The sequence below is a fragment of the Phoenix dactylifera genome, unplaced genomic scaffold (assembly GCF_009389715.1).
Source record: "Phoenix dactylifera cultivar Barhee BC4 unplaced genomic scaffold, palm_55x_up_171113_PBpolish2nd_filt_p 000113F, whole genome shotgun sequence".
Taxonomy (NCBI): domain Eukaryota; kingdom Viridiplantae; phylum Streptophyta; class Magnoliopsida; order Arecales; family Arecaceae; genus Phoenix; species Phoenix dactylifera.
In genome coordinates, this window is record NW_024067685.1 from 210,219 (window position 1) to 235,601 (window position 25,383).

Sequence of the window (25,383 nt, forward strand, 5' to 3'; positions counted from 1 at the left end):
TTTTATATAGTTTTTGAAAACATTTTAATCAGGTGGGGGAATGTTAGATTTTTATTAAATAATAATTAAAAGTTTTCATACTTAAAACATATATATTATGTATATATGTTAAGAAGGGAATGTGGTGTGGATGGTTGGTGTGCCCGCTTGAGGTGCTTGAGGTAGGTGGTTCGAATCTCTGTTCCCTCCTTTTTTAAATCTCTCATATGGAGGATTTATTTACGTGAAGGCTCGGTTCTGTGCCTGTGCTCGTCCGACCCGACGGTCTTTGCGCTCGAGCCTGTGCTCGCTCGGCCCTGCTCGTCCGAGGTTACTTGCGCCTCACAGGCCCTGCTCGTCCAAGGTTCCTTGTGCCTGTGCGACCAGAGGTTCTTTGCGCATGTGCCCTGCTCGTCCGAGTTTCCTTGCGCTCGTGCCTCTGCTCGTCGGCCCTGCTCGTCCGAGGTTCCTTGCACCTGTGCGACCCAGAGCTGAGGTCGTCCAAGAGACTGAGGCCCTGCTCGTCCGAGGTTCTTTGTGCCTGTGCTCGTCCGAGGTGCCGAGGTTGAGGTCGGACCACAGGTGCAATGAGCCCAGAGGAGCCGAGGTCGGACAACAGGTGCGATGAGCCAAGAGGCGCATGAGTCGTGCTTCGCACCCTTAGCACGAGGAGCTACGTCGCTTCCTCGATAGCACCTCTTCGCAACCGACCTCGCATCTGCTGGCCATACTCCCAGTGTTTTTTCAAACTTTCTTACCGGTTTCGACCGTTGGATCGTTTTTTGGGTCGCGTCTGTCCCGAAGAAGTCTATAAATAGACCTCTTCGGATTAGACAGTATATAGAAAATTGAAAACGGAGAACTTCTATTCTTCCTGTTTGCTGTTTTTCTTTCAATCAACGGGCTTGCTGCATACTGATTCTGGGTTCGAAAGCTTCTTTGATCCGTGCAAATCATTGAGGCAGAAGGAACAGTGCGAGAGGCTGTTGTATCTCAGGAGTAGAACGCCATCCAAGCCTAGTGCACTGTAAGGCGGCGAAATCTACTTCAAGGAAAGTGACCAACATACCACGCCTCAGCATCTCGGGTTCCATTTTTCCACTTTCTCTATTTATTTTCTGTAAGCCTATTTCTGCCTATTATTTGTTGAAGTAGAGTATTATAGATTTAAAAATTTCTGGGACAGTATATTCCCAACAATTATTTGATAGATATAGAGGTTAACGCTTGTGAGTACACACTTGTAAGATCATTAAGATGGTCTTTCCTTCACATCCCTCAAAAATATTTGATACTATTTTCACATCAAGTTTTGAAAATATCTCTTTACTCCTTCTAACTACTTTATGTTGATTATATTTTTTGTGTAATATTTATTATGAGGATTTCTTTTCTTTGTTTCGACTTCAACCTTTAAGCAATCATAAATCATGATTTGTTGTTTGTAAATTGTTCAATAAATTCAAGATTAGAATTATGTTGATTTAACCATGAAAGCATCTCTTTTATCATTTTCTTAAAAATTACTCATCATTTCCCGAGTAAATTATACTACTATTTAAAAAAAATAATGCATTTTTGCACTTATCATAACCAAAATCTTTGTTATTGCTATGCTGTCAAGCTTGTTAATAAATTATAATTTGAAATTTGTTGATGCACTAGTGGAGTGATTTACAGGCCATACAAAAGTAGTACTCTCTAAATAAAAAAAAAAAAAATACTGAGTCCAACTCCACGAATCGTTTTCCTTTTTTCTCCTTTCTTTTACAATGGGTCGAAGTCCAGCCCTAAAAAGAGGTTGCGCTGAAAGTAACCATCCTTAAATTTTCTCCTCTCGGAGACGAGGCAGTGAAACAAAGCCGTTTTCCTTTCCTTTCGGATTACACAAGAAGGCACCCATCCATGACCACCTCCCTCGGAGCCGCCCCGAAGCTCCCCTTCTCTCCCTCCACCCTCCACACCCTCGCCAGAAGGCTCCCTGTCTCCCCCTTTCTCCTATCCCCTAAACCCTTCTCCTCTCGAGCCCTCGGCTTCGGTTTTCCTCTTCCTCCACGCTTGCGCTCTTCTTCTTCTTCTTCTTCCCTTCTCCCCCGTCGTCGCTTGGCCGCGCGCGCCGGCACCGGCGCCGACAACGGAGCCGCAGGGGAGCCCCGGCGCTATGATTTTGATCTCTTCACCGTTGGCGCTGGCAGCGGCGGGGTCCGGGCCTCGCGCTTCGCCGCCAACTATGGTGCTTCCGTGGCCATTTGCGAGCTCCCCTTCGCCACGATATCTTCCGACCTTGCTGGCGGTGTCGGAGGAACGTAAGAATTCTTTTCCCTTCTTGCGGTCCCTTTTATTTCTGATAAATATGATTTCGTTCTTTACTTTTTTTTATTTTCAAAGTTTTGGAAATGGGTTTTGATTGTTTTTTTTTCGAGAGAATTTTTGAATTTTTTTTAAGGATAAGATGCAGTTGATGTGTCGTTTCTTATTGGTTAAATTATTTATTTCTTTTGTTTACAAGAAGTGCAGTGTGAATGTTTAAGGAATAACATTAGGTTCTGGGTCAAAACTTGAATATTGTGAGGTTTTTTTGATTTTTATTAGGAAGTTCCTGAGTAGGTAAGATTACGTTGTTATTCTAGTTTGGGAATTAAGAATGTCTCATACTGAAGTACTATAGATGGTTATTTGCAACTTTTCTCTGAGAGTTAAAGAATTGGAGAGCAAGCAATAATTGGAGAGTGTTTGCGAACATATTTCTCAAGAACAATCCCTGTGGATGGTGCTTGTTTCTTATTCACAGAGAAGGCAAGTTTGGCAATGGCATGAAGATATGACATCATATTTGCTGTTCAAAGGTCTTTCTGACTAGTTTTTTCCCCTCAATCAAACTACAGTTACATTTTCAGAAGAGTGTTAAATTATGGCAGTGCATATGCTAGTAATGAGCGCCTGGAATTTCTTTTGGTCCATTCTATGGTGGATTGTGGAGGTCTAAAAGAGCTCTGGAAGAGGGATTGGATGCAGAGCTCACCTCATCAAAGTGTGAAGGCTTTGGGGTTTCCTTTCTAGGGTTTTGTTGCGGAGTTCTTCTCACCGAGCACCGAGCCTCGAGAAGGCAGTGGAGTTTCTCTAGTGAATGGGTAGTGAGTACCACCGTCTTTCTTGAGTGCGAGAAGGGCAACTTAAACTGACGGTTCACTTGAAAAACCGAAATCGAGCAGCACAGTAGTTAACAACAGACCCCTCCTATGTTCTTTTATTATCTTCATTTTTCAAGAAGATGACCATGCAACTACTTCACAATCCTCGTAAAGAAAAGAAATAAAAACATTAATAATATATCCTCTCAAAAAAATAATATTCACCTAATTGATCTATTCCTTTTAGTTTACTTATTGTTTGATAAAAGACACCGGAGAAGCGCATTCTCAAAGTTTTTTTGGTACAGAGAAAAGCATTCTCAGATTTGAGTGTGCATTTATTAAACTATATAAATGATAAATTTAAACAGGAGCACCATGACCATCCATGATTTTGTAGTAATTTTTATTATGAGTTGAGTTTAGCTCTTACCAATTCTTTTTCTAGGAGAAAGAACCCTTTCAGGTGAAGGATTGAAAGAGAAAAAAAACTTATACTCATGTCAGAGGGGTGTGTAAGTTGAAAATTGGGGAGGGAGAGATTCCAATCAAAGGCATAATAGGGGAGGGAGAGAGTGAGAGACTAGACAAGGATTGGTTGGAATTATTGACAAGGGAGTTTAAGACATCTTCTATATTGGAGGACTTTGCATTTTTTTCTGGATTGGTGGTGAAGTAGGATCCATAATACGGGTGGCAATTTACTCAAGCCTATCGGGTACCTGACTCGTCCCGAACCTAATGGGGTGGGTTTTACTCGACCCGTAGTCGATCCAGAGTGGGTGTGGGTAATGATAAAACCCGCCTTGAATCCGATCCGGATATATATATTCTTCACAACTCCCTTCCATGAGGCAAAAAAATGTTTTGTGTGCCAACAAAAATGATTTTTGTAGTTTTACCAATTCGCTTTCCCTAACCTGCCCCGTCGAACTCTACTTGCCCCGTCCCGGGCCGAACCCTTCCTGCCCTGCCCTGAGGCAAGTCCAGGGCGGCTACGAGCCTACCTGACCCATTGCCATGCCTAATCCATAAAGATGAAGTCACTTTGAATGAGGCTGTAGAAGTGTTTTATATCTTGGGTAGGTCTCTCATCCAAGAAAACAAACTGCTAGTGAGCATGTCTAATTGATCATGACATCTGAAGGAATAACCAGGATTAATTATGTGTATTTTATCAGATACCTCTTCTGCATGCTTTCTTCACTAGTAAAATCATGCTTATCGACCAACATAGCTCTCACCTGTTCATATTTTCATGTCTCATAGAGAATGTTAGTTTTTTGGAATTTTGTTTTCTTTATGGATTGACATCATACTTAATGATTTAAATATTTAGGATGCATTAATGTTAATTGTTGTGTGTTACATGTTTGAGATGGCATAAGCCTTGATGATAGTAAAGATATATAATCATGAATGGGCTATGTTTTGGTTCGTCAAGCTTTGCTTATGCATACCTCAACTTTTTTACTGTAGCTGTGTGCTCCGTGGATGTGTTCCGAAGAAATTGCTGGTTTATTCATCCAAGTACTCTCATGAATTTGAAGAGAGTCGTGGTTTTGGATGGACCTATGAAGCTGATCCGAAGCATGACTGGAGCACCCTGATGGCCAACAAAAATGCCGAGTTGCAGCGCCTCACCGGGATTTACAAAAATATTTTGAAGAATGCTGGGGTGACATTAATTGAAGGTCGTGGAAAGGTTGGATGATGTTTTGAGATCAGGTTAAAAATTCGAAGAGAATTTTCTTCTGCTTAATTACTACAGATTGATGAGCAAAGTTTTATCTGTTGTCTCTTCTGAATGATACAGATAATTGACCCACATACTATTGACGTAGATGGGAAACTCTACTCTGCTAGGCACATACTTATTTCAGTTGGTGGTCGACCCTTCCTGCCAGACATTCCTGGAAAGGAGTTTGCCGTTGACTCAGATGCTGCTTTAGATTTGCCTTCAAAACCTGAAAAGATTGCAATAGTAGGAGGAGGCTACATTGCTTTAGAGTTTGCTGGCATCTTCAATGGACTAACAAGTGATGTTCATGTTTTTATTCGGCAAAAAAAAGTGCTTAGAGGCTTTGATGAGGAGGTCAGAAAGTCATTGGGATGTTTGATTTTATGACTTCAGCTATATGTTCAGAAAGTTCGCTTCCTCACATCTAGGATTTTGCAGATCAGAGACTTTGTTGCAGAGCAGATGTCTCTTAGGGGTATTGAATTTCACACTGAACAGTCTCCTCAGGCAATCCTTAAATCAGCAGATGGTTCACTATCGCTGAAAACTAACAAGGGAACTGTTGATGGTTTCTCACATGTAATGTTTGCAACAGGTCGAAGACCAAATACAAAGGTCCAATTTTCCTTGGGCAATTTATTTCACATACAAGTAGCCTGGTTTCATGTTGATGCATGAATAATCTTCATAATATGTACTGAATGTGATGTTAATAAATACCAATCATGTTGCAGAACTTGGGACTGGAGGAGGTTGGAGTGAAATTGGCCAAGAACGGAGCATTATTGGTATATATGAATTAGCCGTTAGTTCTTGCTGGATCTTTAACTTACTATTATCTCATCAAGAGCAATGTATTAGTCATTTTATCAATAGATTTAAGTTCTCCAGGTTGATGAATACTCTCGGACATCGGTTGATTCCATCTGGGGTGTCGGAGATGTTACTGATAGGATGAACCTCACTCCAGTTGCATTGATGGAAGGAGGGGCTTTTGCAAAAACTGTATTTGGCAATGAACCTACAAAACCAGATTACAGGTTAGCTTCTACTGCATAAACACTTGGATGAGTATTCTGAAGTAATCTTCAATAAGATTGCTTCTGAAACATATATCAGATTGCTAAAAATGGAAACAGAGATGTGGAAAAGACCAGATATTGCCCAATACACACTTTACTTTTCCCCCACTTACTACAACCATAACAATCAATTGTTATCACATATTGTTGTCAGCTTATTAAACAATCTTTTCAACATCATAGATATTTACTTTTCCTAAATGTGAGCTTTCATCCGTGTAGGCTGCATCTGGTTCGGGAATAGGAAAAATCTGAATAAGTTGTTTAGTTTCTCTATATTCCTCTTTATTCAACTTTATCCTGCTTTTATATGAATCAATCTGTAACCTGTTTGATTGGAAACTTTGAATAAACTGGAATAGCTGCAAATGTTGTTTGATTGGATAATATGGAATCAGTGAATAACTGCAAACGTTTTCGCACTTCGAGATGAATTAATGCTATTGCAATTCGCAAAAGTTGAGTACAAGTTATTCAACCGCTCCTAGCTGAATAGACTTATGCAGGTTAACATGGTTCTATACCTGTTGATCAAAATAAAGTTATGCTGGTTAGAGATGAATAAAAAATCAGTGATTGGCTGAATAAACCCCTTATTCAGCACTTATTCGGGGTTTATTCACGAACCAAACACAACCTAAGTCCGACAAAGAAGTAAAACCTCCAAAAATTATCTCAATTCAGGACTTTCAATATTGCTTTTTCTAACATTTTTCAAAATTCATCGATTTCTATTGGTTTGAAAACTCATTTTTGGTTCTACATATGTTTGTTACTTTTGAGGGTTCTGGGCGTGTGCAAACGGTGACATACATGATATTTTCAGCTGCACTAGAATATGGAACATGTGACATGTCCTCCTCATCTGACTGTGGTGACAAAGGAGCTGAAAGCCTGAAATGAGCAGCAAGTGGAGTAGTCACAGGCTTGGCATTTTTCATGCCAAAACACTTTAAGACCTCAATATATTTCTTTTGAGTCAGATCTAAGTTTCCTATGTTTTGGTCTCTATGTATCTCCATACCAAGAACCTTCTTGGCTGCTTCCAAATCTTTCATCTCAAATTCACCACTCAACTATGCTTTCAACCTGTTGATTTTAGACATATCCTTGGAAGCAATAAGCATATTGTCAATGTATAAAACAAATAAATGAAAGAACCATCTACAAGTTTCTTGAATTAAGCACAACTGTCTTGCTTACTCCTTGAGTAGTCATTAGCAACCATATCAAACTGCCTTACCACTTCCAAGGAGACTGTTTCAAGCCTTACGGTGACTTTTTCATAGGCAAACATGGTCTTCCTTTCCATCAATCACAAATCCCTTAGGTTGATGCGTATAAATCTGCTCTTCAAGTTCACCATGCAAGAAAGCTATTGTAGTATTGAGTTGCTCCAATTTCAAGTCATACATGGCAAATAAAGCAAGCAATAGACAAATAGAACTATGTTTCAAAACAGGTGAGTAAACATCATTATTGTCAACATCTTCAACCTGACTGTAGCCCTAAGCAACCAATTGGGCCTTGTACCTAGCATCTTCAACTCTTGGGGTACCTTCTTTCTTCTTAAAAACCCATTTGCAACTAACAATCTTCTTTCCTTTTTGTGGTTCCATGAACTCCCAAGTATAATCTTTTATGGAGAGACTCAATCTTCTCTTCTATGGCAGCTAGCCACTTAGCATAATCAACACGAGATAGCTTTTGAATATGTGGAAGGCTCACCACATCAACTACCCCCCTCTACCACTTGCAAAGCATAAGCAACTAAATTTGCATGGCCATATCTTTGAGGTGGTCTAATATCTTTCCTCTGTCTGTCTTTAGTAATACTATATTCCTTATCCTATGGTATTTCTTTCACCTTAGAAGTACCGCACACCTATTCTGAACCAAGTTGAGAAGAAGAACTATGTTGCAGAGGAATTGAGCCATCACTCTAACTCCACCTTCTTGATGTTACTCTTCATCTTTCCTAAGTCACCAGAAATAGAAGACTCCTTTCTCGGGTGAAGTATAGTGGACTCATCAAGGTAACACCCCTACTAATCATGAATTTGGATGACTTGGGATCAGGAGACCATAATCTATATCCCTTCACCCTAGATGCATAACCGAGAAATATGCACTTTTTAGGTCTAGGCTCTAATACTCTATCATCAACATGAGCATATGCAGAACATCCTAATATTTTCAAAAGGCTGCCACTACCTAAAAGTCTTGTGACAAGCAAACATTTGAGGGCATACAACAAGCTCTCTCCATGGTAGTTCTGTTCATGCGCTCAACCACCCCATTTGCTATGGTGTATGTCTAACTTTTTTATGTCTGAGAATACCCTCATTTTTGCAAATTCTTCAAATTTAAAAGAACAAAGCTCCAATCCATTGTATGCTTTAATCCTGTTGATCTTCTTCCTTGTCTGCTTCTCAATCATAGCCTTCATTGCATAAATTGCTTAAACACTTCATCCTTGTGTTTTAACATAAATACCCAAACCTTTCTGGAATAATCATCAACCAAGGTAAACATATATTGAGTACCAACTTTAGAAGGAATATAATCCAAAAGGTATTGTGAACTGTAGTACTGAAGTTAACTCATTTCGGCTTGCCAAATACACAATGCTTGTAGAACTACATCTTTCCTATGCTCTGGCCATAAAGAGGACCTCTCCTACTCAACACAATCAACTCTCTTTCACTCACGTCTCAACCTCGTATGCAAATTTTGGTGATATCAGAATCTATTATGGAAGATGACGAAACAATTGTTGCACCTATAAGTTAGTAGCACCTTGAAGTACATACAAGCAAGGTTGGAGGAACCGGTACCGGGCACCGTACCGATTCTTCGGTGAGACGAGTCGGTACGGGCTGTGCCAGGCTTGTATCGGCAGAGTCAACAATATCGTGGGAGAAAAAGAGAGAGAAGGGGGAGAGGGAGGTTGGTGGAGGGTGGCTGACGCCGGCGGAGGCCGCATCGAAATAGGAGAACCAGCCGCGGCCTCGCCCCCCGCAGCCTCTGCCGGCCCCCTGCCGACCCTCCGCCAGCGTCCTGACCTCTCTCTCTCCCTCTCTCCCCTGCTTGCTCTCTCTTTTCTTCTCCTTCTTCGGCTCCGGCTCCGGCTCTAGCAACGGGTCTCTTTTCCGTTGCCGGGACCGTATCGGTGAGTCACTGGTACGGCTCGAAATAGTCGGAACCACCCAGTTTGGGACGGTTCCGCCGAACTTGCATACATGTTTCTAGACCTCTTAGCTTCTGTTACAACTTGGGCACCTTTAACTAGTGCACCCTTACTAACTTCTATAACAGTTGTGTACTTGGACCCATTAACATCAAGGGTTCTTAAAGAGATGAGATTCTTCTTCAAATGTAGAACATGTCAAACATTAATCAAGGTTTTCACCACAACATCATGTATTTTAACTCAAATTGCCGCTTTTCCAATTGTTTTACAAGGGGCACTTTTGCCCATCAATACAACTCCACCATCAACGGATTCGTATGTAGAGAACCAATCTCTATTGGGACACACGGTAGGAGCAACCCAAATCTAGAATCCATTCATCTTCAGAGGTGGAAATTTATTTCGCCTTATTGGGTATCTGACCCAACCCTAATGGGGTGGGTTTTACCCTACCCATTTCGAGTCGATGGTGGGGATAAAATCCACAACGGAGTTGAGGTAGGTGTAGATAATGGCAATAGTCGCCTTGAACCCAATCCGATTTTATATTGCTTTGATGATTATGATGATTATGATGATAATAAAGAAAAAAGTATTGTGATCGATCATAAGAATGATTAATCATGTGAAAGCTATAAGGTATATGCTTAGTTGTTCATTGTTTAGTTGATTGCTTTTTTTGGTTTAAGGGATGCTTGACCTTCTAAGAACAATATTTCTGTTTGTTGTTTCTATTATTGCTAAAAATTTGATTTGTTATGCTCTCTATCTTTGACTATTATTTTGTTTAATGTTATGTGAAGTACCAAGATTTACTTCTATATTCCTTTTTTATTTGGTTGCAAAAAATATAATTTATACAGCTCTACTTGCCTTGACCCGTCCCAACCCCTCCCGTCTAACTTTCTACCTGCACTGCCCCGTCCCTGAGATAGGTATGGGGTGAGTATGGGTATGTCATTCCAAATTGCGGGGTAGATATGTATGTCACCTAATCGACCCATACCCACCCTATTGCTATCCATATTAATCCTTGGATTTAAGCTCATTGGTCCATGAGAGAATGGTTTAAGCACCCTCAGAATCACCCTTTGGTACACTAGCTTGTATGGTTTTTTTTTTTTTTTTTTTTGATCCTACTGTTGCTTGTTTTTCAACTTATAACAATCAGTCCTAATATGTCCTTGCTTATGGCAGTAATGATAAGTCAAACTTCTGTAATTAGACTTCGATCTTGTCCTACGTTTGCTACTATTGAAGCCCTTTTCATTAGACCTCCCTCTGGCAATCAAGCTTTTTGCCTGACCTTCACTCACATTCCCAGTTGTGTGCTTCTCAATTTATTTTGTAAAATGTAAGGATGCTTTAATGTCCTCCATAGAAATAGTATCTCTACCATAAAGGAAGGTATCTCTAAAATGCATTTAGGAAGAAGGTAAAGAACAAAACAATAGGAGGGCTTGATCTTCATCATCTATTTGGATGTTAATACTCTTTAAATACATAATAATGGAATTAAACTCAACAAGATGAGATTTAATGGTTGTACCTTCTACCATATGCAGCATAAACAAATGTTGCCTAAAATACGGCTTGTTAGTGCGGGATTTTGTTATACACAAGGCCTCAAACTTGAGCCACAACTCGGCAGCCATCATCTCATTGAAAACTTCCTGCAAAACCTCATCAAATAAGCCCAACTGAATTGCAGTTAGGGTTCTATCATTCATATCCTCTTTCTACTCCTCCGTTAGAGTATTGGGCATCTTCTCCTTCTCCAGCAACACCTCTGCAACCCTTCTTATGTCAAGACAACATGCATCTTAATTTGTCATAAACCAAAGCTATTGGAGGGATCAAACTTCTCAATCCCGACTATCGTTGACATCTCAGGACCCAATCAAACAACCTAGGTCTTTGATACTAGTTTGTTAAAATGGATTTAGATGAAACAAGGTACTTAAGGAAGAAGAACAAAGAGATAAGAGAAGAGAGGGAAGGGAAAAACACAGCACACATAGATTTACGTGGTTAGGCCACATGCCTATGTCCACGGGTGAGGAGGAAGTAGAGATTCCACTATAATCAAAGGGATGGAGTACAGGAACAAAGTTGCTTCTCAGCAAAACCCTAACCCAATACATGCCATCTCTCATACTTTCCTAAGATGAGGCAAAACAAGATGTATATCAAAATTAGGTCAGATCCATATTACAGGGGCTCACGAAAAATTTCCAATCAACTTTTTTTTTCTTTTTTCCTTTTTTTCTCCAAATTCCAAACTGAATCATGGAGCGGGGTGAATCAAGGAATTCAAAGCACACTTAACAAGTGAGCTATTTAATTAAATTCTTTTAGATAAAAAATTATATTTGTTATATGTAAAAAAAGTTTTTATTCTTGTGAAGCATGTTGTATATATAGTTGTTCACATTAATCTTTATAAAATATTGTAATAAGGGTCTTTTTAGAGTGTGTGGTTTGTGAAGGGTTTTATTTATTAGCCACCTCCTCTATTAACTTGAGAAAAAAAGGAAAAACCAATGAAAATTGGCACGGTATAGCTTGTGTATTTAGAAAAATAAAGAATGAGTTAAGGATGATCATGGACACCAAAGTAAGGCAGAAAATAAATATGTATGGATAGTTCAGTTAGTTTTGGTGGAAATTTGTCAAAACCAGTAAACTGATTAGCTTTGGTCGGAACTAACTGAAACTTGAAACTGGGGGGTAAATTTCAGTTTTGTCTTAACATTCTGGCTGAAGCTGATGAATTTCTACCAAAACTTAAAACCATGATTTCTACATAGGTATTAGTCCATCCCGCCAAACATCATACACGACCTTTCTCTAGTATGTCGACCTTATACTCTTAATTTATTCATCCATATGGAGATTCCAACTGGATTCCATTAACAATGAGAATTCAGTGTTAACTGAGATGCAGACCTTGAAAACTACCAGTTCTCTATGATTTCTTGATCTCCGCAATAGATTTTTATAATGTTAATCTAGTTGATGATCAGTGGCATGATCTTATTGGTCTGCATGGTTTTCTATGACTAATTATTTTAAGTCACATAAAATTTAAATGCCAAGGAAAGCCAAGTAACTCTTTGAAGTCAAGTTCATTAAAGCTATAGAGAATTCATAGAGATCAACAACTGCACAAGCACCAGGCTATAATCATGTTAGATACCTAAACATTTTCACATGGTTTCCATTTGTAAACAGCATCCTCTAGTTAAGAATCTAGGCATGTGATAATTTTTACAAAAGATAATTTGACGTGACATCATTATAAGTCCAAATTAACCCTTTGACTAAGCAGCAAGAATAAAGCTGCCTACTGTATGTTGAAGCTGAAGTAATAATATGGATGCAACAAAGAAAGAAGAACATCAAGCACTATTTTGATATTGAATGTGGCTGTCACCACTCGTAGAATAACACCAATTCGAAATGTGCATAGTTTTTAAGTAGCAGTTAATCTTAAAAGTCTAAAGTTGAGGAACCTCTGGTGCTTTTATAGCTTTCCAAATCTTTAATTTTTCTTTTTAAGTCATGTCATTTTAAAGTTTATGAATTCAAGTTGTTTGTATTTGGGTGCCCACAAGGATTCTTTGCATATGCTTCTTTATGTTAAAGGAAAGATTCTACTGTTTTCTTGGTTTTTCTCAAAGCAAACTAGTTTTTCATGATGGTTGATATGTTGATTGGTTTAAGGCTTTGCTTTTTTGAATTATTGGTAAGTATTTAAGGTTTGAAGAATAGGGGTGGCAATTTACTCTACTCCATCCGGTACTCGACCCGATCTGACCCAACCTTAATGGGGTGGGTTTTACTTGACCCACAGCAGATCCGGGGCGGGTACAGATAATGATAAAAGCCTGTCTTGAACCCAATCTGGATATATAACACTTCATAAATTCTCTCTGAAGCAATTTGTATGCAAAAGATATTGATAACCCGCCGCATCATGAGACAAGTACGGGGTGGGTATGAGTGATGGCCTACCTGACCCATACCCAACTCATTGTAATCTCTATTGAAGGCCCTTACTCCTAGAAATTCGATACAAGTGCCAAAAAAATTTGAAGATTTTAACTTCGTCAGCTAGGTACCAGGAATTTTGGGTACTGCTGACTTTAGTTGCATACCTTAGATAACGTTGTTCATGAATTGTTATTTGTAGGATATTATGTACATAAATATAGTTTTAGGCACCATCTTGATGTCTTATATTTTAACATGCATTTCATGTACAACGTTCCAACTCATGTCTCCTTGCTGCCTGCACAAAGACTAGGACCTTACACCAAAACCTCTCTCTCACCCCCCCCTCTCTCTCTCTCTCTCTCTCGCATGTCTTCCCTCTTAAAATTGCTTCGTAGTTACTGCATTTTTTTCTCAATATGAACTTGTTACACTATGTCTTAGATGATATCACTCTATTGATGTTCTAGTGATGGTCATGTAGGGATGGCAATGTTTAACCAATTTAACTTGATTCAACTAGTTGTAGGTCGGGTCGGGTTGCATGTTTAATAAAATGGTCAGATTTGATTCTAGATTTTTCACCCATTTAATAAATAGGTCTGGTTCAGGTTGATAGATTTTTGATTTAATCTATATTCGACGCGACCCATATTTGGTCTGATCGACCTGATTGCTACCCCTATGATCAAGATATGGTTCCTTCAATTTTAATCAAACATTTGCTTTCGAACATGAAACTAATACTACTAAAAGATTCATATTAGATGAGCATGTGCATTCTAGGGCAAGGTTTCAAGTCCTGGTGGGACGTCCCATGGGATATCGAGATGGGGCACCAACAAAATGTTAGGATGATACTATTCCACCATTGTCCCAGTATCTTGTTTGGCATGTCTTGGGACATCCCCCATTTCAAGTGTTTGGATAAGGTGGGATGGCAGCACATCCCATTCCACAGAAATACCGGGACGGCCCGTCCCATGTGATTTGAGTGATTGCTCTAGGGGTGGATGCACATACATATTATATCTATGAAGTCAACATACAAACTCATACAAAGAAAGTAAAGAAAAAGCCAGTAATTTGGATAACGTAATTGATGTATATGGATGAGGTGCTGCAATGTCCATCATTCTAGGGCTATTATCTTGATGCTGCTTGCAAAGGGCTATGGTCTGTTGTGATTTCATGTAATGCTTTGTTGTGCATGCATGAGTGGACTTACTACACTTCTCTTGCTTTTGATTCTCACATAACTATTAGGACTTGCTAAGACTTTGTAAGATTCATTTTACCTGAATAGTCCTTCAAAATTTTACTGGTACTACTCTTCCTTACTGAAACCTATTGTACTACAACTTTTATTTTCGTTTGTCACCTATTATATACCATTTCTTTCAGCTGACTACTCAGCCGTAAGTTCTCAAATCCTCGAGTAAACCAATCTATATTTCATTCATCCTTGTTTCTGATCATGAACTGCCAAATTAATTTTAATCTTTTCTAAGATGATAAATTTAAAAGAGAGATGCTATAATTTTTATTGTAAACTACTGATCCTACCACTCTCTTTGTATAGGAAATCACCTGAGCAAGTGGATCTGTCTGATAGTTCATATGCTGTAGTGCTTATCAATGACCTTACTTTAAAAGGTGATGGCCATAGTGTGGACATCCACTTTCAGGGATGTTGGTTATGGCCTCTTCAGATTTAACCTCATGTAAAGTAACACTCGACTTATTATAGTTCATAGATGAGTGGAGACCAATTTGGACATTCTATATGCAAAAGGGGGCTGCAAGGGGTCCGTGATAGAGCCATAGAAAGGCAGATTACCTTAGTAGGGGGGAAATTTGTTCTTTCCACTTCATGTTATGAAGTTGAAATTCTATGAATGATGGTAACTTGTTTAGGTGGTTATGTATATCTTATATAGCAATTTATAGTGCAGCTTATACCAAATCATTGGGATAAAGTTTCCTTAAGATTAAAACCTAAAAATGGACAATGTCTTCTGAGCTTTATTTTCTCAATGATCAGGGTATCTGCAGTTTTTATCAATAAAATTGTAAAACCAATTCTTTATCTTCATTTGGCTTCTTACGAATCTCGATTCATTCACCAGTCATAAAATCTTGAGTTAAAGCTTAAAAATTATGACAACTACTAATCAACGTCAAGAAGGGGTTTTAAAAACCAAGAACCAATGAATTATTACATCAGGGTAAGCCTCTATCAATGATCAAAGTTTGCCTGGTTGATACTAGTATCACATGTGAAATTGTGCTGAAAGCAACCAAAGCTTTCTTTAATATTATTTTGTGGGCTTTTAGTTTATATAAAATTAGGTGGTGGAGTAGTTGTTGATCCAACTCCAAGACTTTTCTAATGGGTAGATGATGTATTTGTGACAGAGCGGTGCCATCTGCTGTGTTTTCTCAGCCACCTATTGGAACAGTCGGTCTTACTGAGGAGCAGGTGACACGAACACTATATCATTTCGTGTTGTGAATGAGTGGATGGGCATGTGCGGGCATGTTTGCACATGTGTGGGCATGTGCACTTGCATGCATGTCTGCATGTGTGTATGTGGGGATGGGTGTGCATATACATGTTTATTATGTTTTTCTTTTACATGTATAAATGGTTCAGGCAATTCAAGAATATGGGGATGTTGATATCTACACAGCTAACTTCAGGCCTCTGAAGGCCACTCTCTCTGGTCTTCCTGATCGTGTATTTATGAAAATTATTGTTTGTGCAAGCACGAACAAAGTTTTAGGAGTGCACATGTGTGGGGAGGATTCCCCAGAGATTGTCCAGGTGCTTTACTTAGACTTAGTATATTTTTGTGTGTTTTTTGCTAACATGTACCTGAGTGTACCTGATCTGCCGCCATTATTGTAATTTCTCGTGTTTCAGGGGATTGCTATTGCTGTCAAGGCTGAACTTACAAAGGCAGATTTTGATGCCACGGTTGGTATCCACCCTACGTCTTCAGAGGAATTTGTCACAATGAGAACTCCAACTCGAAAAATTCGGAGTTCTTCCTCTAGTGAGGTTTGTTCCATTTGTTCAATAGTTTCAAATATTAGCTGATTTAGTAGTGAATTATTAACTGCTGATATTTTGGCCAGTTCACACAATATTATATTCTGAAAGTTAGCAAATGAGCTTTTCAGAAATTTCTAGTCATTCCTTTTTGTTTAATAGCTCTTTTAAATAAATTTTCTTTTCTTTTTTTTTGATACTTCCAGGAAAAGACTGATGATGGGGTCAAGTCAGCAGTAGATGTTTAGAACTTTTACAGTAAGGTAAAGAACCACACTATTCTGTTAGTGATGACGTCAAAAACTCCTTATATTATTAATGGTGCTATGTTTTCTACTATTTTTCAAGCTAAGTACAAGTCTTACTAATCGTCGAGATGGTCATCGCTGTTGTTGGTTCTGAGACGTTTTTTGTCAATGCCTTGGATCCTAGATTCTATATGCATATTGTTGAGCTAATGTTATGCAAATGATGAAAAGCTTGGGCTGGAAATGGACCCAATCGACCCGAGGCCCATTGGGCTAGGCTAGCTTTAGGTTAGGCCTTTTTTTTGATAAAATTCAGGTTAGGCCTTGGGCGAAGCTCGAGACTATTTTGGGTCGGGCTTGGGCCTAAATATATTTCAAGCTGAGCTCATGCCAATGCTTGGCCTAGCTTGGACCCGACTCGAAGCTCGAGCCTAGAACCTGGCCAATCTCAAGAGAAATTATGCTGTAGTTGATTTATCAACAACCTTTTTAAAAATGATCTACTAGCTATAGTTATGCTAATTGTGGTTGAGTGCTTAAGCTTTTATTAAAGTTATTTAGTATTCACTATTTGATCTGCTAGGATTCTTTTGTGGTTGTGCTAAGCATCTCGGTCCATTTGAGCCAAGAATTTCAGATCAGTCGGACCAATTCGGATTGGACCCAACCTTTTAGTCCAAATGGTCTTTTTTTTTGGGGGGGGGGGGGGGGGGGGTTGGGCCCAATTGGGGCTCGCGTTGGGCTTGAGCTCAGTGTAGGGGCCAGGATTTAGAAAAAAAAAATTGTTCCTAGGCGTACACTAAAGCCCAGAATTTCCAGGCTGAGCTTAGGCAGTCCAGTGTGGCTTGACCCTACTCGGCTGGTTCTAGCCTTAATCTTAACTCTTGGAGTTTGGAATAATGGATGAGTGGGCAGTAAACATGGCACTAGTTCAATGTTGAGAATGCCTTGCCTTTACTTCTGCAAAACCTTCTTGTTCCTTCACAATCTTGTCTCTGCTCATCCAGAAGTTCTAGTATTTAATCAGGAGAATATTTTTCGAGGTAATGTGGATTGTTTTTGCACTAAGGGAAGAACTTGTTGGTAATTATGTTTATCTGATTTATGTGTTGTAGTGGAGGGCTTATAGTTACCAATGAGGATATGTCTTGTACATCAATGTAAGATATGGTTGATCAGGAGAGACACATACAATATTCGTGCCTGCAACCCACAGCATTGAGGCTATCATGTCCTTGAGCAATAATGATATATCCTTTTATTCTGTTGTCTAGCGACTAGATCTTCATATTTCAGGCAAGCTCCCAATACCATGTTTCCAGCTTAACATTTGTCGTCGCATTGGATGGAAAAGGTTCCCATTTTTGCACTAGCCAATGCAATAATTGTAGCTAAGGGTCTTTGATAATGAAGACAAATTTATTTGACTTGGTTCCTCCTCTACACGTCATTTTCAACCTACTCAAGTCAACAACTTGGTGAAGGCCTACAGCTTCAACCTATTGTGAGGCACGATGAAAGAAAGATCCATGTATGAGAATCCTCATTTTTAATTTGGCACTCAAATGATTAAGTTGCAGTAATATTATCTTGTGCCCTCACAAGAGTTTACTAGATAAAGCATCTTCTGACTACAAGTCAAACTACTGGTAGTTTGCAAATTGGTAGTTGGACCACAATTTCACTTAGTTCAGATCCAAGCCAATGAGGTAATGGGAAATTTCAGATGACATGAGTTAGCAAATTGATTATATTTCTTTGCATTTTTAAAACCAATAACTAGGTCATTTGGTTCGATTAGGGGTTTTCAAGTCAACTCCAATTTGTTCAATCTTGATCTTAACTTGTTGCAAATGGTGTCTAATATTTAGAACAAAAGGATAATGAAGTCAAGGGCTTGGATAATGGTTCGCCGTCTTGGTTGGTACCGGTGCGTATCGTGCATAATGTACAGTACCGGTACCGAACCGGTGCACGGTATAGGGCGCGTACTGAATTACACCGAATCAACCTCTATACTAGGCATATTGACACTGTACCAAGATGTTATGCATACAGGGTATGGTACTTAGATAGCGAACCTTAGCTTGGATCATACCACACAATCTATACCATGATTATTCAAGGCCTCATCGAACTATAGAGGTGTCAATGGAGCATCTTGGGACATCAAAAGTATTTAATGGTCCAAAATTAATCATGAGTCCAGTCTATATCTGTTTAGTATTTTATTAGATTCTTGGACATTAAATTACTTAAGTAACTTGGCCCATAAATTAGTTGGCTATCAAGTTACATGACTTGCAAGTTTCTTGGGCCCCAAATTTCATGCCTTTATAATATATTTGGTTAGTTGGTTCTTAAATTAGGGTTGGTTATATATATAGGATATAGATTAGTGAAAAGAAGGATTTGAATCACGCACTATATTTAGTTTATTGTTGAGAAAGGAAGTGGCTTTTCTCTCCTCTCCCTTGTCTCTTTAGTGCCTTCATCTCCTCTTTCCTTTCTCTCTTTTTCCCTTTCTTAATCTAGTCTTCTCAATTAGTTTGCTGAAATCTGAACCACATCTACAAATTAAAGAAAAAGGATTGTACTCTACTTACCCTTTCTTTCCCTTCACTCTCATATCTTTCCTTTGGTTCTCTTTTCATCATGTCACCATTCAATAAGTTTCTAGATGAGGTATGTCATCAACACATAAGGTAGGACTTTGGGGTTATGCACTAGATTGATATCTCTCAACAATGCATTGATGTTAAATGTTAATGCTAGACTGCAGGCAATTTCAGCAGATTTGGATGTTGGACAATGACTTGAAGTAAGGCCATCTTCTCTATCTTTTAATCATGAACAAGCTATGAAGCAAATTCCTGCAATGTCCGTGCAAGTCCAACTACATGAAGCACCCTAGATCAAAAGTCTTGTAGTTGAAAATACATCGACCAAGAATTTTATGATCAAAGATGTGTCCATCAAAGATCCTACAAAAGGTGATTCTTGATATCAAGAGCTTGCAATTGAAGATACACCATGTTCTAAAGATTTGATTGAGAAGCACGAAAGCACCAACGAACAAGTCCTCAAGCAGTTTCGAAACAACCAAGGCATGGATCGGTCTTTCAAGGGTTGTGATCCTATCACAACATTTTGATGATCCATGTCTTGTTGGCTTTGTGAAATTGTTGGAATATACCATCCATCAAATGATTAAAAGCTTCATGGTTGTCAATCTAAAGGCACTAGAATAACCAGATGATGGTGCAATCACAAGATGTGTTTGTATGGGTCTCCAGTAGATCCTGGAAATTCGGTGGTAAATCAAGCATTAAAGTGACATTAAGATCTCAAGGACGAGATCCATGCAGCGGAAGCGCATGATGAAGTCAAGGGCTTGGATCATGTAAAACAATCTATTCCATGATTATTCAAGCCCGGGCATCAAAGTTATTTGACAGTCCAAAATTGTTCCTTGTCCCTTTAAGTTATATTTGACAGTCTATATTTGTTTATTTTATTAGTTTTTGGGCATTAAGTTATCCAGCATTTAAATAGCTTATCCTTTAAGTTACTCGGCTGCTGTTAAGTTACTCGACCTACAAGTTACTTGGGTCCCAAGTTACATGCTTTCTTTAATTTGTTTCATGACTCACTTTTAAGTTAGGAAGGCTATATATAGAATATAGGAAGGATAAAAAGATGGACTTAGAGTCATGTATTTATGTGAGTTTGTTATTGAGAAAGAAAGTGGTTTCTCTCTCCCCCCTTCCTCCATAGTGCCTTATTTTCCTCTCTCCCTTCTATCTTTTTCCCTTTCTCTTTGTCAGCTATTCCTCTCTCTTAGTCTTCTGAAACCTGGACCATGTCTTGAAATTAGATTATAGGTCAATATCAACCCTTGTACTTTAATCCCTAGACCCTAAAAAAGCTGTTCCTAACACCAAACTCTATCTCCTAAATGCTTAGAAAGACCTAGAAAAAGTTCTTCCTTCCATTAATCTTTTATTGTGGTGTCAAGATCTAGGTCCGATTCTCCGAGGTTTTACCCTCTTTTGGGGCTCCTCACGGAGATATCTTCAGAATCCATTCAATGGATATTCGGAGATTAATTGGAATAGAGTTTTAAGTTTCAGATCTGATAGTTAATCCTTTAACCTCCAAAACAGTTCACTTCTTCCATGCTTTCTATGATAGGACAACAAGCACCAAAAGGGAGAAAAACTCTTAAACTTTCTAACCTGTCAGGTCCTCCAATGCAAAAGCAGGCCATCTGTAAGTTGTCCTGTGACACGAGTTAGCAAATTGATTATGTTACTTTGAATTTTTCAAACCAATAAGCTAGGTCATTGGTCGGTTTAGGTGTTTTTCAGGTCAGATCCAATTTGTTCGTTCCTGATCTTTTGTTATTACATAAAGGTGTCTAATATTTAGAGCGGCATGTGACTCATTTAAGTAAAGAACATGAGTAAGATCGGCTTTGACTTTAACAGTCGATCCATTTGCACTTGATAATTAATCAATTGGTTAGCTTCATTCAGATTCCTCTTGAGGTTCTTTGTATTTTTATTCCTGCAAAACATACATCTCTAGCCCTTTTTAGTCCTCTAAAACATTCTAAATGCATTCCATAAGTATGCTTATCATTGGGAGGTTATACATGTGAAATGTTGTATTTAACAGAGGATCTGAAGGAGATATTGTTTACATTGTAATCTGGTGATGTCTTGCAGGAGTCGAGGAACGATGAAGAGGTGTAAGTTCTTATTTTAAGAACAATACTGGTATGGGTCCATTCAATTGAATGTTGATATGGTTTTCTGAAAGTTATTTTCTTCTCAAACAAATGAATTGGTTCGTTGACTAGGATATAGTGGAGATGGATTTTGATAAGACTTACATATTCATTATTTTTAGTAGCAAAGTGTTGGAGGCTAAATTAGTTGAAAAACAATGCAAGTCTCTTGGAAATTGTTGCTCTAAAATACTTCAAATTGTTAAATGGGAATTTTAACAGCACATAACATACCTTGAAAATCATAGACAAGGAAAATTTGTTGGGTGAAACTGGCTTAATAATCGAGACAGAGAGGAATATTATAAAGGTTTTTATATAGAAAAGGCAAGAATAGGGAGTAAGGCAAAGGAACTTGATTGATTGAGACTGGTTATGGACAGAGCATAGGGAAAGAAATAGCTAGGCTAGTGAAGTTTATAAGAAATCTTGCAAGATTAAGAAATTAAATAGGGCCTAAAAATGAAAAAAAAAAATGTTCGGTCCAAACTTCAGATTACATGTGGGGTCGTTGATTAGGAAGTCCACAAAAAAGAAGGTTGTAGTATTTCTTTTCCGCTAATATATTTAATAACTTTTTATGCTGCAAAAGACTGCTAAAATTCATTGAGGAAGTTGTTCGAGGATAAATGATGCAGGAACAATGTGCCATGGATGCACAAAGATGCATTGTTGGTGGAGCATGGAGAATGATCACTTGCTGGTGGGGCTACTGATACTTTGGCCTCCTTAAAAACTGAAGTGGACGTTTAACTATGGCCTTAGGCCTGTTAACGAGCCGAGCCGAGCCCGAGCTTGGGGAGGCTCGGGCTTGGCTCGTTTCACAGAACTCGGGCTCGGTCTCGGGCTCGGGCTCGGTACCGAGCTCTGTATTGAGCTCGAGCTCGGGCTTGTTTGGTAAAAGAAAAGCTCGGGCTTGGGCTCGTAAAGCTCGTTTCGAGCTCGGACTCGAGCCCCATAACAAAAATCCACATTAAATACCACAAATGAGGCCGTTACGTCATTAAAATAAGGCCCATACGTCATTAGAATGAGGCCCATTTCCTTGGTCTCACTGTTGTGGCTCGAGCCCGTTTGGGCTCGTGAGCTGCTTGGGCTCGAGCTCGGGCTCGAGCTCGAATTTAAACGAGCCTCATTTTAGGCTCGGGCTCGAGCTCGTTTGACTAACGAGCCGAGCTCGAGCCGAGCTTTTAACGGGCCGAGCCCGAGCCGAGCCCGAGTAGCTCGGCTCGTTAACATGCCTATATGGCCTCATCTAGCTTGGCAAATTTACTCCACTGGCAGGTCAGGTTGAAATATCTGGACCTCTTAGTGCAACTGGATTGGATTGGAGTGGTGTTGCATGGACATGGAGATGAGAATGCTTTAGACATGCGTCCAAGTGTCTGTTTCAGCAAGAGGGAAAAAGTAAGATACTGGTATATGTGGGAAAAATAATTTTAAGTGAAATATTGTAGATTTATGTATTGTATATTATTTGTTAAGATCTTCTGGTATACATGTTTCTCATTCAAACATCCCATTAAACTGGAAGATTTTATTAAAAATTGATATTTTTCCAACTTAATTTAGCATATACATTTTTGATCAATCTCTGGGAGAAACAAAATCTCACTTTAGCATTATTATAGTAAACTGAATTCGTTGTTGGAAGATCCAACTCTATCAATTTCTAAAAGCTGCAACCAAAGTGTCTGTTGGACATGTATCTGGGGATATATATTTGACACGGATTCTAGGAGCTAGAACCAAAGTGTCCATATAACACAGGATCTGAGTTAATCTAAACTGTTTAATGAGAGCCAGTTTGTTGGCTCCAGTTGTCATATTTTAGTTTAACCTTGCTCGAACTAGATTTTATATATCTGGATGGTGCCATCCTGATTAGTTTTTCAACAGAGTCGAGCTGAATTTTGAAAATGTTGCAAATTTGGTTGGGTTTGGATCAAAAAGAGCCCAATTCTATCTTTAGGCCTAATATGGCCTCATACTTTTGTTCTGGAACAATCAAAGCCAAAAAAATGCTAATATGAAGCTGCACAGTCTAGAGATTGCACAAGAAAGCTATATGTGGTTGCTAGTGATGCCTATGATCCAGAAGTGCTAGTGCTAGTAATTAGAAGTTCTTGCAGGATCACTAATTGGCATCAAGAATGAAGAGATCCATCTCGTGCCATTATTCGCAAGATGTCAATGAAGATTAGCAACTCTTGATATAAAATTGCCATTATTTTGTTAGGTGAACCTGCCTCTGACTTGCATCTTTTGATTTTGCACTTTGGACGAGATAAAGATTTTTTCTATCTCTACGTCATTGGTTACTTCACTTGTGCAATAAACAAGAAATTACAGTAGAGAGAAACAAATTAATGAATGATAAATGGAGTATACATCCTATTATCCTTTGGGTGATTGTTCTCCTTGTTTGTGAAAAGAGAGCCTGTCCATGTACTGCACTGTATCTGCCATATGTACCATCTTGGTAGGTTATCAACATGGTGCAATGATTTGTATCTGTGTTCATTTTCTATTGGCTTGTATAAATAAAATATCAAAGTGATATACAGGCTACAGTAGACAGTTAGGGCATATGGGCTTGTACCGTGCTTTTCCTTTTTACCCATGACTAACCATGCTAACCTTATTTGTGCTTGAGAAAACTTGGAACTCTTTCGTTGTTTGTCTATTTTATTTTATTTTTAAATTTGAACACCAATAGCATGTTGTTTGCAGTATACCATGAGTATAGATTAAGGCAACCCAGAATGCACAAGCTTCCTAAATTACTACTAATAAGATGATCTTTGTGTAGTAGAAACAGCATGTACACAAAACCAAGTGTAATTATGTTTTAATAACATCGAAATGTAGCATGTGTAGTACAAACATATATTATTAGGAACACCATAAAAAATGGGCTCACTTGGAATCATTTAATCTTTTTGGTGGTGACAAAATTTTGCAGCATAATATAAAATATCCGAAAAAATGTAAGCAAATAATTAATAATCTATCATATGTTCAGGGCTTTTGTAATAGTGAGTTTACTTGATCTTTCAGGCAAGATAGAAAGAGCTTTGGATTCAAGAATATTGAGATATTCACTATTGAGGGAATTTAAGGAAATCTGTCATTTGTGCTCTCTCTTTCTGTGATCAAGTTCCGAGCTTTCTTCTCTTCATATCTCGGTGGAAATAAAAATTGATCATATTTTATGTAAATATAGTGCTCTCTCTCTCTCTCTCTCTCTCTCTCTCTCTCTCTTCCCTACATAATATTTATGCTGGTCAGGTTTCTGTTTCTTTAGATTATGCTTGAAGTCGTCAAAGAATTTATGCAGCTCGTACCCTCATCAATGTTTGGCTGGTCTATTTGCATCCCATTGGTTATATTATACCTGATGGCTGTGCCTGTGACTTGTAAGCCCTGCAGGATATTATCTACAAGCTAGATGATTGTATACTTTATGTATTTATTTTGCCTATTTAATTCCCCTGAGGAGCACTGTATATTGTGCTGCTATGTGGACTGATCAAATTGCGAACATATGAAAATTGATTATGTTCACTTTTTATGGTTTGCTATACGAAACTTTACGTTTCTTGATGGTGTCTGTAAACTTGCTAAGAAAAGCCAATTTATGAAACCATATGGCCATCATTTCCATTTTTGCTGTAAGCCCATTAAGCTGGCCTGAGTATCTTTCGGCATTTGCTATGTTTTAAGTTGACTATTTAACATTATAGCAATTGTTATAGCAATTTTAGAGGCCTCCTGTATATATATATATATATATATATATACACACACACACACACACACACACACACACACACACATACACACATACATATAGGTATTTAAATGATATTAGAAGCTGGTCCTCCAATTATAAGTGTTTATAAATTCAAATCTCCATGCATGTATGGAAAGCAATTTTATCCTTTAAGCATGAGAATCTTCTTTTTTTTTAATCATTATCTCTGTTATTATCTATTATTACTCACCATATTTGCTAATGATAGTTGTCATAACTGCCATCATTTTATACTTAAAAGTTCCTTCGACTGGGTAATGATTATTTGCAGAATGAAGAGAGGTCGGTTATTTTTATTACAAATGCAAATACAATTTAATTCCAACCAAAAATTTCTCAAATGTTAACA

General features: G+C 38.5%; 1 protein-coding gene across 6 annotated transcripts; it reads left to right on the forward strand.

The window, feature by feature from the left end:
• The first annotated feature begins 1,789 nt into the window (after positions 1-1,789).
• LOC103711614 (glutathione reductase, chloroplastic) lies at positions 1,790-24,823 on the forward strand. Of its 6 annotated transcripts, XR_003386559.2 has the most exons (14): positions 1,790-2,285; positions 4,590-4,815; positions 4,927-5,205; positions 5,290-5,466; positions 5,586-5,639; positions 5,743-5,891; positions 15,541-15,604; positions 15,779-15,949; positions 16,049-16,186; positions 16,384-16,440; positions 21,156-21,206; positions 21,856-21,920; positions 22,502-22,624; positions 24,278-24,823. XR_003386559.2 is itself a non-coding variant. In XM_008797840.4 (11 exons), the coding sequence occupies exons 1-10, from the start codon at positions 1,885-1,887 to the stop codon at positions 16,423-16,425; spliced, it is 1,701 nt and encodes a 566-aa protein (XP_008796062.2). In that variant the 5' UTR covers positions 1,790-1,884; the 3' UTR covers positions 16,426-16,440; positions 24,278-24,823. The 6 variants fall into 6 exon arrangements, 2 of the variants coding, with proteins under 2 accessions (XP_008796062.2, XP_008796063.2); XR_005507160.1 differs by lacking the exons at positions 21,856-21,920; positions 22,502-22,624 and having other exon boundaries at positions 24,278-24,433; positions 24,525-24,823; XR_604788.4 differs by lacking the exons at positions 21,856-21,920; positions 22,502-22,624.
• Positions 24,824-25,383: the final 560 nt, after the last annotated feature.